Raw genomic sequence first — 14596 nt, 5'->3', positions numbered from 1 at the left:
CCTTAGATTACAAAAAGAAAAACCACTGAAAAGGCAGGATTCCCCAAACCACAGATTTCCTCAGATACTAATAGAAAATTAAACGTACTAGATAGATCATCTTAGGAAACCTAGACACACAGACAAAATGAACCTGAGACATATTCTCTTATACGTAGTTTGCTTAACTCAAATTGATACTAAAAATGTATTTCAGTAAACATATCACCATCCGTACCAAAACTAAATACATACCAAAACAGAACCGGAATCTAATGGATGGAACTACTGAATTCTTTACGGCAGTCCTATCGTAAGTCTGATTCTGATCCTTGTCTGATCAGAGGCCTTCGTGACCGTACTGTTTCACGGTACAGAGATGTTACTGGATGCACAGTCTGACAGTGGTGAGGGTCAACTGAAGCAGTCTTCCCATGACACACTTTCAAAGGAAGGTTTTATTAATCAGGCAATGGTGAATGATTCTTAGAATTCTGGGAATGTGAGACTTAGATCCAAGTGCTCCAAAAACTGTGAGAAACCTCTAAGACTTTCAGGTCCTTGTGCATTACATTTTGTTCAGTTATATTACTGTTATCTGTTTGTCTGATAAATCATAGTATTTAGGCCACGCAATATTGGTAAAAAGAGGATGCACCTCACACTGTCATTGCCCAAATAGGCAGTGCCTGCAGGAGAGAGCTATAGCTTGCACTTCTTGATTGGGAGGGCTTGCTGTATTCTTTTAACACACGATATGTTTATTCGCTTTACTTCTTTTTTTTTCTGTAAACAAATGGTCCTTTTATTTATTTATTTATTTATTTATTTATTTATTTATTTATTTATATTTTTGGTTTTTCAAGACAGGGTTTCTCTGTGTTGTTTTGGTGCCTGTCCTGGATCCGGCTCTGTAGACCAAGCTGGCCTCGAACTCACAGAGATCGGCCTGGCTCTGCCTCCCGAGTGCTGGGATTAAAGGCATGCGCCACCGCTGCTTGGCCAAACAAAGAGTCTTTAAACATTCAAAGCGTATAACGTAAATTAAATTATTGTGTTTTACACATGCAAGTGTAGAAATGAAGGTATTTTTCCAAAGTTTATCAGTTTGTTTTCAAAAATTCGCCTGAAAAGGATCATTGGGAAAATTTTTTCAGAAGGGCAAGCTTTTCTGTGTCACTTTATCATTTACTCATATTAATTTTCAAAAAGTCTTTTCACCCTTGTAACTTTCTCTGCTGGAGTCCAAATTCCCTTTGCTTTGCGATTAATGTCTACATGTATTTAAAACATTGTAATCTTGTCCCATTGGCACTCGAATACCATTTCCATGCCCAAGTCCTCGCTATTTTTTCCAAACAATTTTCAGTTTCCAAAGAAACCTATGATCTAAAAAAAAGTCTGGGAATATTATATTTTAGGATTAGGTCACCCAGTCAGTGATTTCATTTCACATAATGCAAACACTGTTTACCTTCCATTTTATAAGGTAATTCCAAATACAAAATTAAGTGACAGTGTTCTTTGCTTTCTGTATTGCTGTGATAAAACACTGTTGAGAAGCACCTTTGAGGAGGACAGGGCATATTTCTTCTTACACTTCCAGGTTATAGTTCATCACTGAGGGAAGTCAAGGCAGGAAGGACCTCAAGCAGGAATCTGGAGACAGAATTCCACAAGGAGCATTCCACATGGGCTTCCTGCCTCGCTGCCGATGGCTAGCTCAGCTTGCTTGCTTCTTTTTCCTTTTTTTTTCAGCTTGCTTTCTTACACATCTGGGGCCACCTGTGCGGTGTTGGGTGCCAACCACCGTGGGGTAGGCCATCACATATAAATCACTAACCAAGAAAATGCCCCCACAGACATGGCCACCGGCCAACCTGATGGAGACAACTCCTCAACTGAGCTTTCCTCCTCCCAGATAACTCCAGTTTGTGCCAAATTGAGGTGGGGGGATGATAGCAAAGACGTATGACCTAACAAAAACCTCCTCTCTATTCAACTGGTTTTAAACGTTATACTTCCTACGCATGTGTTATTTCATGAACTGTATTTACTCACTGAAGATAAATGATCAATCTTTCATAACTAGGAAGCCGGGTTGTTCTCAGATAATGATAGAACTCTTGGATCACAACTTAAAGACTAACTATAAATGGAGCATGTACTGGAATTATACAGAGAACATTTTATAATTTTACTTTTAAAAAAGTTGAAAATCTTCAAATAAAAACTAGAACAAGCTGGGCGATGGCGGTGGTGGCGCTCACCTTTAATCCCAGCACTCCGGAGGCAGAGGCAGGCGGATCTCTGTGAGTTCCAGGCCAGCCTGGTCTACAGAGAGAGTTCCAGAACAGGCTCCAAACTACACAGAGAGACCTTGTCTTGAAACAAAACAAAAACAAAAACCTAAAACAATCCACTTTATTTTCTTAACAATATTTGAAGATGTAAGGAGCTGGAGAGGGGCTCATTGTCCTACTAAAACCGGTCCTACTTCAGTGAAAGTAATGCCAACAAAGCCATACTTTTTCTCTAAATGATTGGAAACAGATTTGAAAGAGAATCCTTTGGCATTTGAAGAGAACTCCTTTGCAAGGCAAACCTCCAAATATAATCTTCATTTTGTACAATGCAGCAAAATTTAAAATACTTGGAAACAATTTAACTTAAATAGCTTGATTGCTTATAAGCAAAGATATCCAAAGGACAGCTTTCCAGGCTGAGATGAGTCATACACCGCTAGCTTGATCTATCTGAAGTATTAGTCATGCTTCCATCAATACAGAAATCTAAAGATGCTGTCTTTTCTTCATTGAATTCAAAATGTACACACACTCATGAGGCTGAATGGTCCTTTATTAAACGTCCTAAATTCATAAACAAGTTCAAATAATTAAATCTAAGATATTACCAATTCCCTATGATTATTCAAGAAATAAGAGTTTTAAGGGATTTCAAAAATCTCCATGATTTAAAAAGAATCTTTGAAATGAACGTGTAACAAGAAAATTTTAAAGCTAGGATAAACAACCAGATAAACAGAATTCCACACGCTGATGTTATATAAATAGAACTCTACTCAACAATCCAAACCACTGCAGCTGTAAGGAACAATACTGTACTATAAGCAGATCTTAAACCTTAATGAAAATGTGTCCCAGTGAAAAATTATTTCACTTACAATGCACAGTTTGTAAGACTTCCATGCTGTACATGCTGATGGCCCATTTATCATAAAGGAAAGCAACCCCCCTGCTATACTTTATACATTACAATTCACAGTATTTATTTGAATTGTGTTTTGCTCATTCAGAATTTCAACCATATCCACATAGAAATAATAAAAACTTTTCTTAAAATTTCCCACAGAATTCCTTGCTTGTTTGGGTTGTTTGCATGGTTTTTTTGTTTTGTTTTGTTTTGTTTCTTACAGGGCTACATTCACTAAAGAAAGAATTTCACACACAACACATTACAGCCAAGTACTCAGTGTACAGCTAGTCTTGAAATAAATATTTATACATCAATAAATAAACTAAGGAAAGAATGTTTCTAAACCAATGGTATTACTCTTTTACACACACACACACACACACACACACACACACACACACACACACGAAGCAAGATGGCAGCTGATATCCCAGCTGCAGCCTGCCTAACATCTTAGGTGTTATCATTTTTCCTTGTTTCTACTCTGTATTCCTAGCAAGAAGAAACAGTAAAGTGTAGTCCAGCCTTTTCTATAGACATTAAAATACAAAAGGCAGCACCAACAATGAAAACATATGGACCAGGGGCATGGAGAGATGGCTCAGTCGTTAAAAGCACTGACTGCTCTTCAAGAGTACTGGGGTTCAATTCCCAGCACCCACAAGGCAACTCATAGTTATCTGTAACTCCAGTTCCAAGGGACCCAACACCCATGGCAAAACACCAATGCAGGTAAAATCAAAACAAAACAAAACAAGAAAAGAAAACATATGGACCAATAGGCAAATTCAGTTTAATACTGGGTGTTCGCTTTATCTCGAACCTAAATCATCATGTCTATTATTGTGCACACAAAAAAATTATAAAATGTGTTAATCACATTAGAAGAATATTTTACAACAATCATAAATCTCTGAACTATGTGAGTTTCAATAAAAAAAAAAAAAACTCTGTTTTGAACCACCAAAAGGAGAACACTGACAGAGGAAAAAAAAAATGCTAACACTTGTTAATGTTCGAACATAACATGAAAAATGTGCTAAGTATCGATAGGTACAATCTCACTGAATACAACTCTATTATCACAGGTGTAATTCCCAGCTTCTTAATGAGTCAAGTTTAGTTACTTGTCAAAGATGACTGAGTCATTCTATAAACTCAGCTCCATGCACATCAAACTTCTGCTTTCACTTCCATGAAGCGACAAATCTAGACATTTTAATGTATCTCTAATATTAATTAAAGAAAATATATCCGTGATACATTAAAAGTACATTAGGAAACTGAATTGAGAACTTTTCATAGATATTGATAGAAACTAAAATACCCAATCATTAATGTCATTCCTTATTTTTATACTCAATATAATTTTTTCTTATATCCTAAGAAATAAGCATTACCAAGTATTACAAATGTAAAAAGAAATTAAATTAAAAATATATTAGTGATATCATTTTTAGGTCAAAGGACAGATGAAAAGACAGCTTCATGATCTTTTGGATTCATAATCTGAAAGCCTAGCACATGCTATTTTTAAAAAGAGGTGGTGTGTGTGTGTGTGTGTGTGTGTGTGTGTGTGTGTGTGTGTGTGTGTGTGTAACTATTTGGGGGAGGTGCATGTGGACAGTCATCCATCTTTTTGTTTTTTTAGACAAAGCATCTCTCATTGGCATGTAAACTTATCAGGTAGGCTAGAAATTCTTAGATCTCCACTTCCCCAGTTCTTGATTTACAATCCCCAAACCCAGCTTTTTATTAGGGTTCCTGGGGATTTAATTCAGGTCATATGTGGCAAATATTTTACTGACTGAGCTATCTCCCAACCCCAGGAAAATTTATTTTTTAATTATACTAATTCTTGATTCAAGAGCCAGTTGACTTTTATAGGCAATACAGACCGAGTTAATTCTAAAGGAAACTGTATTTCACAAAATAACTATCTCAAAAAATGACTAACAATATAATCCCTTAAACTGGGAAATGCAATAAATTAAAGGATGCATGGAGCTCAACTGTTAGGGAAGTAAAACGCCTACCTTAATTTCTAAGGCAATATAATTTTAATACATTTGTCTGCAGCAGTCACAAAGACCTATTGAATCATATGCTGTCTGCCTTATATGTGCAAGCCTGACATGAAGGCACACTTCACTTACTTTTCAAGTCTCTCAATATTATGAACCAATTGCTTACAAAAACCACACTGCAAGAGTTTTCTTTCATAAACACTGCATATGTGAAGTATTTCCTAAATTGGTAAATTTCTAAAATTGAAAAAAGGAAAAAAAACAGCATTTTTTGGCTAATAGTTTTCATTTTTCATAATTTTCTGCCATTATAAATATGTATAGTTCCTAATTTAGAGTAAAATACAAGTAAGCATTCTTTTTTGCGTGTGTTATCAAACTCTGCAAGGGAAGTTTTTGGAAATGCTATGACTATAGCAAGATGGCGAAGAGATGCACAGAGAGATATAAGCAGACAAATGTACCAATTTTATTAACATTATCTTCTAGATGGTAATACCTAACAAGTCATGCTTACCATTCATATGTCCACACAAAAATGGTGAAATAATAATACTAAGTTGCCTGTATTCCTCTTGTTCTTCTCAAAGCATTATTAGAATGCCCTAGAGATCAGTCTCTGACATCAACAATACATTAATGAAATAGGAAAGATGATGAATGGTATTCATCTTCTCATAGAAGAGAAAGTAGAAGGTGACTGCTTTTCCAAAGTGACTCATCAGTATTTCTTGACTGCAATTAATACATTAATATCTTTCCTTTTTAGAACTTTATTCTTTCATTCACTTAATGTTCATTTCAATCTGCAGTCACCAAGATTATGTTAAGACTGGGCTACAATTTCAAAAGCCCCGTCTTGTTACTCAACTCAAAATCTGCCAAAGAAGGAGAAGAAAATATAAGTGGAAGAATCACACAGCAAGGCACTTAAGTGCTAGAACCAAACTACAGTATTTGCAAAGTGCTGTGGTATTCAGCCAAAGTTGGGCAAACTTCAGGATCTGTTTCTTCAAGGAAAGATGGATGCACTTTATCTTCTGTTGAAGAAGGTTCAATGATAGCAATAATTCACAAAATACTCAAGACCAAGGAGTAAAGAAGGAACAGAAAAGGTGGGTCAAAAAGTAATGTAAGGGCAAACTGGACAAGAGAAGAATTAAGGTGCCTGAGATGAAAATCCCTCAAGATTACAAATATGTGCAAACACACACACACACACACACACACACACACACACACACACACACACACACAGGAGCTGGAGTCTAGAGTTTACCCAGGCACATTGTGACTCTTCCCTTGGGAGCTGGGATATTCAGGATTAGCATAGCCAGTCTGGAAAAACAAATGGGTGAGTGTGTGCTGATTTCCTGGAATCTATACAGGGATCCTGACTTCCCTTCACATAAGTAGAGCCATTGATGTCAGCAGCAAACAAAGATTCCTTTAAGGCTTCTTATATGACTTGGACATCCAAACTGTTCTAATGCTGTCATTTTAAATGAAGTACTGACATAAGATCTCAGGCCAAATGTCCATCCTAACTATATAGTCCAGAGTCATCTTCAGTAATGAAGCATATTACTGAAAATGTGAAAATGATTTTGTGAATAGCTGCTGATCTGTTCCCAGAATTCCATGCAAAGATCAGGTGAATACCAATGTTAAGTTTGTGTGTGTGTGTGTGTGTGTGTGTGTGTGATATAATTTTAGAAACGCAATGCTGTCTAAACTGTCAAATCACTGTTTTCAAAAAGAGTCATTTTTTAAAATTAGTCCCATGATTTCAAAAAAAAAAAAAAAACAAACAAACAAACGAAAAGAACAGGAGTGAATGATAGCTAACTTTCTCTAAGCAGATGTCACTCCCAACTATGTCAAAAACCACTTTAAATAGGAATGTTCTTAAATGTACTCAGAGGAGATGTTCAGTGACACACCAGTGCAGGAAATCTGCTGTGTGCCTAGTTTCTAATTGTTGGTATCACAAGAAAGGGGAACAATTTCTGCATGTTTGCCGAATTACATTCATTTTTTTTTTAAAATGCCTCTCTCAGAGCAGACATCCACTGTTGAGAGTCTACTCTTTGCTCAGTGCTAACTCCTTTTTTTTTTTTAACCAAAGTGGGCACATTCACAGTCGTAACTGTCATACTTTTGTCATGAACATCGGTACCGTGCAAAACAGTCTGGAGTTGTGTCTGCTAAGTTGGGAGAATCCCCTGACAAATTTTGTGCCGCTTCTATGATGCAATCTGGGTAGATCTGCTCAAGACTGACCTTCGTCACTACATACGCAATGAATGTGGTGGAGACACTGTTGTATTAATTCTCTTTACATCTTCAGCAGAGTCGAACATTTTCTTCCATAGAAAGTACGATCATCAAATAATGTAAGCATAGGTGAAAGTTTTAAAACCTCCTCTTATAAACTAGAATTACAAGTTATTGCATAAAATGAAGAAACCCTGAATTAAATATGAGCAGCAATTCAGTATGTAATTATTAACCTAAATCTCTGGGTGCAGTTATGTGATTTACTTGAAATAATATTAAATAAATCATTAACATAGCATTTTATGTCACTTATATAAAATATTTAAGAGTTAATATACTTTACATAAAGGGTACAGAATCCAGAGTCTAAATTTTCACATTTTTTCTACAATGCAATCTAAATAAAAAGGCCTTCTTTGAATAAGACAAGGAAGGTTATGATACATATTTTAAAGAATTACTTATAAATGCATCAACCACAATGTGTCAGGGGGAACTACTTCTCCTGGCCTTCCTAACTCCAGGCACCTGGATGATGAAAAAGCATAAATTTAGACTACAAAGAACCATAACTGTGCAATTTTATTGATACAGCATAAAAAACTGCTCTGCTATATAAACTTAGTAGTTTGGCTCCATAAAGATCATAAAATTCCAAGATAAACATGTATTTGCCAATGCAAGTTATTTCCTTCTCATTTCTACAGCTGATCAGCAATAAGAAATACGTATTTTACATATGCTTCATAAGACAGTGCCTACAACCCACTCATGTACAAATGAAATGTATGTCTCCTGTAGCTTCAACACATCCGGCACTGTCTTCCCCCACAGCCCATGCCTGCCACCAGCAACACCCCTGAAAACCACGCACCATGAGCTCACAACTTTTCTTCTGCCACTTTTCACTTGAAAACAGGCTGCAAAACTAAGATTGATCCTCTGCTTTCAGTCGGATCAGGGGTGAAGTTGATTAGCAAATTTGAACAATGGCGGAAATACATTTACACCTCCCATTTCAACAACCAGGAGAGACACACACCAAGCTCAGTTTCTGATGTTGGCTGTTTCCTTAGCGAGCTGGTGGCGTCACAGTTTTCTGTGTGTACTGTAGTTCTTATTCTAGGGGACACTAATTAGTTTTAAATGGTGTTAAATACCATCCCTGCAGTTGTAAGTGCTTCTCTGGGATTTTTTACTAGAGAAGAGAACTCCTGTAATTTAAAACTACTTTGTTTTCTTCACTGCTGTTAGCCAAACACTGACCTGTGGAAATCTGAAAAGGTTCCACCCCTTCTCCTTGCCATTAGCCTGCTCTTATTTTCAATTTTTTTTTTTTTGCCTGGTGTCATTGCTTTTCCATAATTCCCATCCCCCAAATTGCAGCCAGCAGAGAAACAGCATTAAGCTGTCGAGGCTCCTCTACCCCTCCCCTTTCCCCTTGCTGGCTCCACTCTCCTACAAAGCCTTGGCTACCCCTAAAGAAAATTCTCCAACAACGTGTCGATTTTATATTGGCCACAAAGGCAACTTCTGTTGGGGGAGGGAGAGGAAAGGGGGACTGGAGCTTGGCTGTCCCTTTCCACAGACTGGGATCTTTGTGGCGATCAGAAAACATTTCCTGCATAAGAAATCAACACACTCACTGGTTTGCAGGGCTGGAAGACAAGAAAGAGTATGTACTGGCTCTGTCCCTTAAGGAACGGAGCAGAGCCATTAACCTTCCAAGCAAAAGTCATTTTCCCAAACTATGCCATGCTTTCTTACATTATTAGAAAAAAAACATGCACAATCTTAAATCTTTGGCTAGCTCCCCCACTGAGGATGGGCGAAACGCTACAAGTCACTGTGATACTTGGGAGTCTCTGCATTTCCGTTGCACTGTTTTGTTTTCCCTACTTAGCTCATTTCTGAGTCTCTCTCTCTCTCTCTCTCTCTCTCTCTCTCTCTCTCTCTCTCTCTCTCTCTCTCTCTCTCTCTCTCTCTCTCTCTCTCTGAATATATCAACAAAGGACCAAGAAAGTATGAGAAAAGACTTGCAAGAAGCACCTCGCGCAGTTCAGAATCTGCATGTGCCTTAATTGCCGCCACCCCCTCCCTTCTGCTGCTGACTTCAGAGGCAGAGAGACCCAGGGAGCTGTGGCTTCCAATGTGTTTCTCTCGCCTGGCCCAAGACCACGCACAGGGATTTATTTATTGTGCAAAACACTCTACACAAAAAAAAAACAAGGAGCTGGGTGAAAATGGTCTCTCTTGACTTCGGAGATAGGCAGTCTCCGAGTCCACAGAGGCTTTCTGTTGAGTGGTTCCTGGAGTCACAGGGAAAGGAGAGAGGCTAAGAAACAGGTGAGAGGAAGGAAGGGCAGAGGACATGTGCTGATCAGGAGGAAGTCTGCATACGCATTTCACAGTAGGAGCATGTGTAGATTTCCTGGGCTGCAAGCCTGAATGAAAGCACACTTTTTCCTTCTTACCAACCCCCAACACCAACCCGCTTCATTCCTGTATCTCTCTTCTGAATAGTCTACCGATACTTCTGGAGCACATTGCTGAGCTGCCCATGCCTGCTTGTCTCTAACGTCATGAAGGCTAAACCTAGCTTAAGAGCCCTTCCACAGGGAAGACCACAAATCAAATCACTTCCAAGTTGACAGAATAAAGGAGCCGCTCTTAGGCTTCAGCAGTGAACCAGCAAGGGGTTACTTCCATGCAAAGCCTCCCCCACCCGCAAGCACCCATTTCCCCCTTTCTCTGGGCACTTACCTTCTTTGGGTGGTCTTTTGGCCTCCCTGGTCAGATTGCAGACTTGAGTAGTTTGCAGCTCCTGGGTCAGGCAGCCCTCCGTCTGCTCATTCAGGGGTAACACGACGTTATTCAACAAAACCAGCGACTGGTCATCAATCCCCCACTCTCCCAAATGCTGCGGGCAGGTGCACTTTGTGTACATGACTCCACAGGACTCGGTTCTCCCATTTTCCGATTTTAAGCAACTCTCCAACCAAGTGCATAAGACATGGCAACCAAACTGGCTTGGACTCACCTTGTTCAGTACCAAAAACTCAAAAAAAGATTTCTGATCTTCTTCGCCCTTTTTCTGTAATCCCGGAAAATCAGTTGGAAATACCCGACGTATCTGAATAAAATTTTTATCATACTGTAGAAAAACAAAAGCATTCTTGGAACTGCAGAGTTGCATTATAGAATGGTTCTTTCTCAAAAGATCCTTTATTTTTTCATGGGAAAAATGATCAAACTGATAAGCCAGAAGGGAAAAGTTAGAGCAGCTAAGGTCCTTTTTGGAAAATTTCAGGTAAATGCTGTATTTGGTTGGATCTGGATTTTCCAGCGTCCAAGTGCAGTTTGTAAAGTTTTTGGGAAACATTTCACTTACAGAATAGGATCCATAAATGACTCCCTTCACCAAAGTTGAACACCAGAAGTCTTGGGCAGCATTAAATCCAAACATAACCAGGAGATAGGTGGAAAATATATAAATCAGCAGGGTACGAACAGCCTTCATCCTATGTCATTTGGCCTGTAAAAATGGCAGCGGAAGTGAAATGCAAGCAGAGGACCACAGGCATTGAGAAAACAAAACCCTTCCAATATTGCAGCCAGCTGTTTTCAAGATTTCCGTAAAAAGCCCTTTTTAAAAGAAGGGCAGGTGATTTTTATTTTATAACGCTGGGAAATTATCAGTTGCTGTGTGAACAGCGCCCTCACGTGGTTACTGGTGATGGACAAATTCTCAACATTTCAATTTAAAAATAACATTTAATAGATTATTAATAGTTATGTCCTAATTCATCCACCAGGATTTCCTGCACATCCATTATCATTCTATCAAGTGAAGTGGGAAAATGTTTCTTTTTTTTTTTCTGAGTAACCTACATGTCAATTGCTGAGATACTGACTCAAGCTACCCAACCTTTCCTCTCCCTCATCTGCTGCCTGCAGTAAACACCACCACACACAGAATCTAATCTGATAATCTGGAAGCAGCTGTCATCACATTATTTCTTTTCTCTTAAATGTGAAAAGTAATCATGATAAATTATAGCCAGAGATTTAAAGCACAAATGATCATTTGCTCCAGATGAAATATCGTCTCCCAAATGCCCCTACTTGCCTTTGCTGGGGGCCACCATGTGAACTGGTGAGAAATTCCTGGGCAAAAACGTGGGCATTCGTGTGGATTCATAGGATTTTAAAGCCATCATCTGGGAAAGGGCATGGATGGGTAGATACACAGGAAAGTCTTGATGTTCAGCATCGCCACTGAGTACAAGATTTGAGGCAGTCATTTCATAGGACATGCCCTCCTGGGATGCATAAAGTGGATCACTGTATTAGTATCTGTATCCAAAGGCGATGTCAGAGGGGCAAAAAAAATCCCAGAACTGCAGTAACTGAGCTTGCTTCAGTTTTTGGATTTTCTTTTTAAACTGTGGTTGTTTTATCTAATATTATCTATTGTAAATGAGGATTTACACATGGTAGATGAAAAAAATTAGCCTCTTTTTTTCCCCTACTTGATTTCAATTACTGAATTTCTGCCTTTCAAACAAGTGCTCCAGAGCTCTTCTTTTTTATTTATTTTTACCCACAGCCAAAGCATCCTTGATTATATTTACCTCTATAAGTTATTATCCCAAAATAACTTGAATATTTTTCAGCTTTAACCTTTAAGAATATTTCTCAGAATAAATGACAGTGCTTTTTTTTTTTCCTCCAGCCTTTGAGCTGATGAAAGTGATGTCAACTTAATTTGAAAAGGCTTTAGGCTGAAGTCCCTTGCACTGTTCTCTAAGCACAGATATCCAGACAGACATATAGACAGTTAAGAGTTTTCATGCCTTCTCTGTCTGGTCCTCTTTGAACCAAAGCATAAAACCTTCTTTGCCATTGCATAACACACCAACGCATCCACTCCCAATCCGGTGGCCAAAGTCCCTGAACAGATCTGCATTTTACAGATTATGATTCACATACTATGTCTTGACAGAGGCCAAACAGCCCCGAGTGTAAACCTCTATACAGCAGCAGTTTAAAATAACACCAGAGCTGATGGGACTACCGGAATAGCGTTTTCTCTTTCAAACACACAGCTCAATGAGTAATGCCTTTTCCAGTCGGAAAAAAAATAAATAAATAAATAAAGGCAATGATCTTTTAGAGCTTAAAACGTGTGTTTTACAAAAATCTGGAAACAATGTCATCCGTGTGTGTGTGTGTGTGTGTGTGTGTGTGTGTGTGTGTGTGCTGTAGCACTTTGCAGGCAATGCAGGTCTGCGCAGTGTTCTTCAGGATAGAGTGTAGGCGTTGAAAGCCAATGTGACAGTAAGTGTCTAAATTAGGAATTCCAACCATGAAAGGGGGCTTCATTTTATAATCAGGAACTCAAAAGGAGGTCGTATTTCTTTTCCTTATAAAATCGATACTTCTGCTTCCATTTATTTGACAATGAATGTCTGCAATACTGTGCTTATCAGTGATCGGAAAGAGTGGGAAACAGAAGCTTGCCCATCTCTCCTGAGCAGGCACCCTTCATGCAACGCTCTTTATTTTTAATCCGTCTTGGTGTGCAAAGTCTTGATTTTTTTTCCCTAAATAATAATAAATATGAATCATTGAACTGCTTCCCCCCCCCCACCTCCACTGCAGGGCCTGTTCAAACAACTGTATGTCTGTCTAAGGAAAATAATGGGCCAGGTTTTTGGCTAAGGGATGGTCACCGAGGTTTCCAGGATGTTGTATGTATGTATTTATTTATTTATTTATGTGGCTCTTGCTGAGAGGTAAACCAGCACTGAGTTTAGCTATTCTCAAAACTGATCTTCTGGGTGACACTTTAGTTTAGCCGAACATAGACGGCGCCATCACTCCACTGATTTTTTTCCCCCAATAGAAGACCCTGTCCTACTCTATCCTAACTTCCTTTTAACCTACCCCCCCCACCACCACCACCACCGCTAAAATTATCTCAATCACGCACGAGTTACTAGATTTTCTGGGTCTCTCTCCCTGTTCCTTTCCATCCAGCACACCTCTTCAAAACCAGACTTCTCTTAACTTTTCAACTGCGGCGTTTAAGTAAGCTCAGAATCTCTCCGTCCACCAGCAACAGCCTTGACTTCCCTCCCCCCAAAACTGAGCCCAAGCCTCTCCAGGGCGACCCCAGAAAGGCAGAGGTGACCCCTAGGCCCCCTTTCTTACCTTCCACTCCGAAAGCTCCGGGAGGCTTTTGATCTAAGACACCAGCACAGGCACACGTCCCAACAACAGTGACGGAGAGACTCCCCTTCGGTCCCAATCACCGTTGCCCATTTTTCCCCCGGCTCAGCTTCAAATATCAGGATTTATTATTGGGGAAAAAAATGCACGCATAAGAGAAGCAAAAAAAGGGGGGGGCAGATAATAAAAGGGGGGTATCCAGTGGCCAGAGCCTTACGCCTTATCCAAGTGAATGAAGCCTCCAAAGGAGAGGCGGGGAGAGGCCCCCTGAAGGGAGACTCGACAGAAACAACAAACAAACAAAAAAAAAAAAACCAAAAAAAAACAAAATGGAAGTGGATTAAGAGCGCAGATGTGTTTTCCCAAACCCACCACCCCCCCAACAAACGGATTGACCAAGAAGCCCAAAAAAGCGCTGAGAAGTGGCCGCCGCCGGCGGCCGAGGCGGCGGGTTGGGCGGCGGGCTGGTGGCAGGAGTGCTCCCGGCCGGTGGCGAGGCTGGAGCTGGAGCCCGGCTGCTCGGTGCGCCCTCCTCCCGGGCCCTCCTCCCCGCCAGGTACTGCTGATGGACGGAGCGCGGCGGAGGAGCTGGGGCGAAAATCCTGGGCTGCCTGGCGACGTCGGAGAGCTGTTTGAATGCCCGGCGAGGAGGGAGGCGCGCGAGGGCGCGATGTAGTAAAGCTGGGTGGCGGGCGTGCGCGCCGGCGCGCGGCGCTCGCTCTCCCCGGGGCTGCGCGCGAAGGGGGCCGCGCGCTCCTCGGCGCGCACCCTCCGCCCGGCAAACCTCCCCCGCCCCCTCCCCGCCCCAGGCGCGTGCTCGTGGGGGCGCGCGCCCGTCCCCGGCGGAACGCTGCGCTGGG

The 14596-nt window shown here is 40.3% G+C and overlaps 1 protein-coding gene across 1 annotated transcript in view; it reads right to left on the bottom strand.

The window, feature by feature from the left end:
• Positions 1-14030, bottom strand: part of Adgrb3 (adhesion G protein-coupled receptor B3) — a 708652-nt gene extending 694622 nt beyond the window's left edge. Inside the window, exons 1-2 of the mRNA XM_059281371.1 lie at positions 13719-14030; positions 10266-11037 (exon numbers count right to left, since the gene is read on the bottom strand). Of these exons, the coding sequence (XP_059137354.1) occupies positions 10266-11022 (757 nt within the window). The 5' untranslated portion in view covers positions 11023-11037; positions 13719-14030. The remainder of the gene's footprint in view (positions 1-10265; positions 11038-13718) is intronic.
• Positions 14031-14596: the final 566 nt, after the last annotated feature.

The sequence above is a fragment of the Peromyscus eremicus genome, chromosome 16_21 (genome assembly GCF_949786415.1).
Source record: "Peromyscus eremicus chromosome 16_21, PerEre_H2_v1, whole genome shotgun sequence".
Taxonomy (NCBI): Eukaryota; Metazoa; Chordata; class Mammalia; order Rodentia; family Cricetidae; genus Peromyscus; species Peromyscus eremicus.
This window is presented reverse-complemented; position numbering and strand designations above follow the sequence as displayed.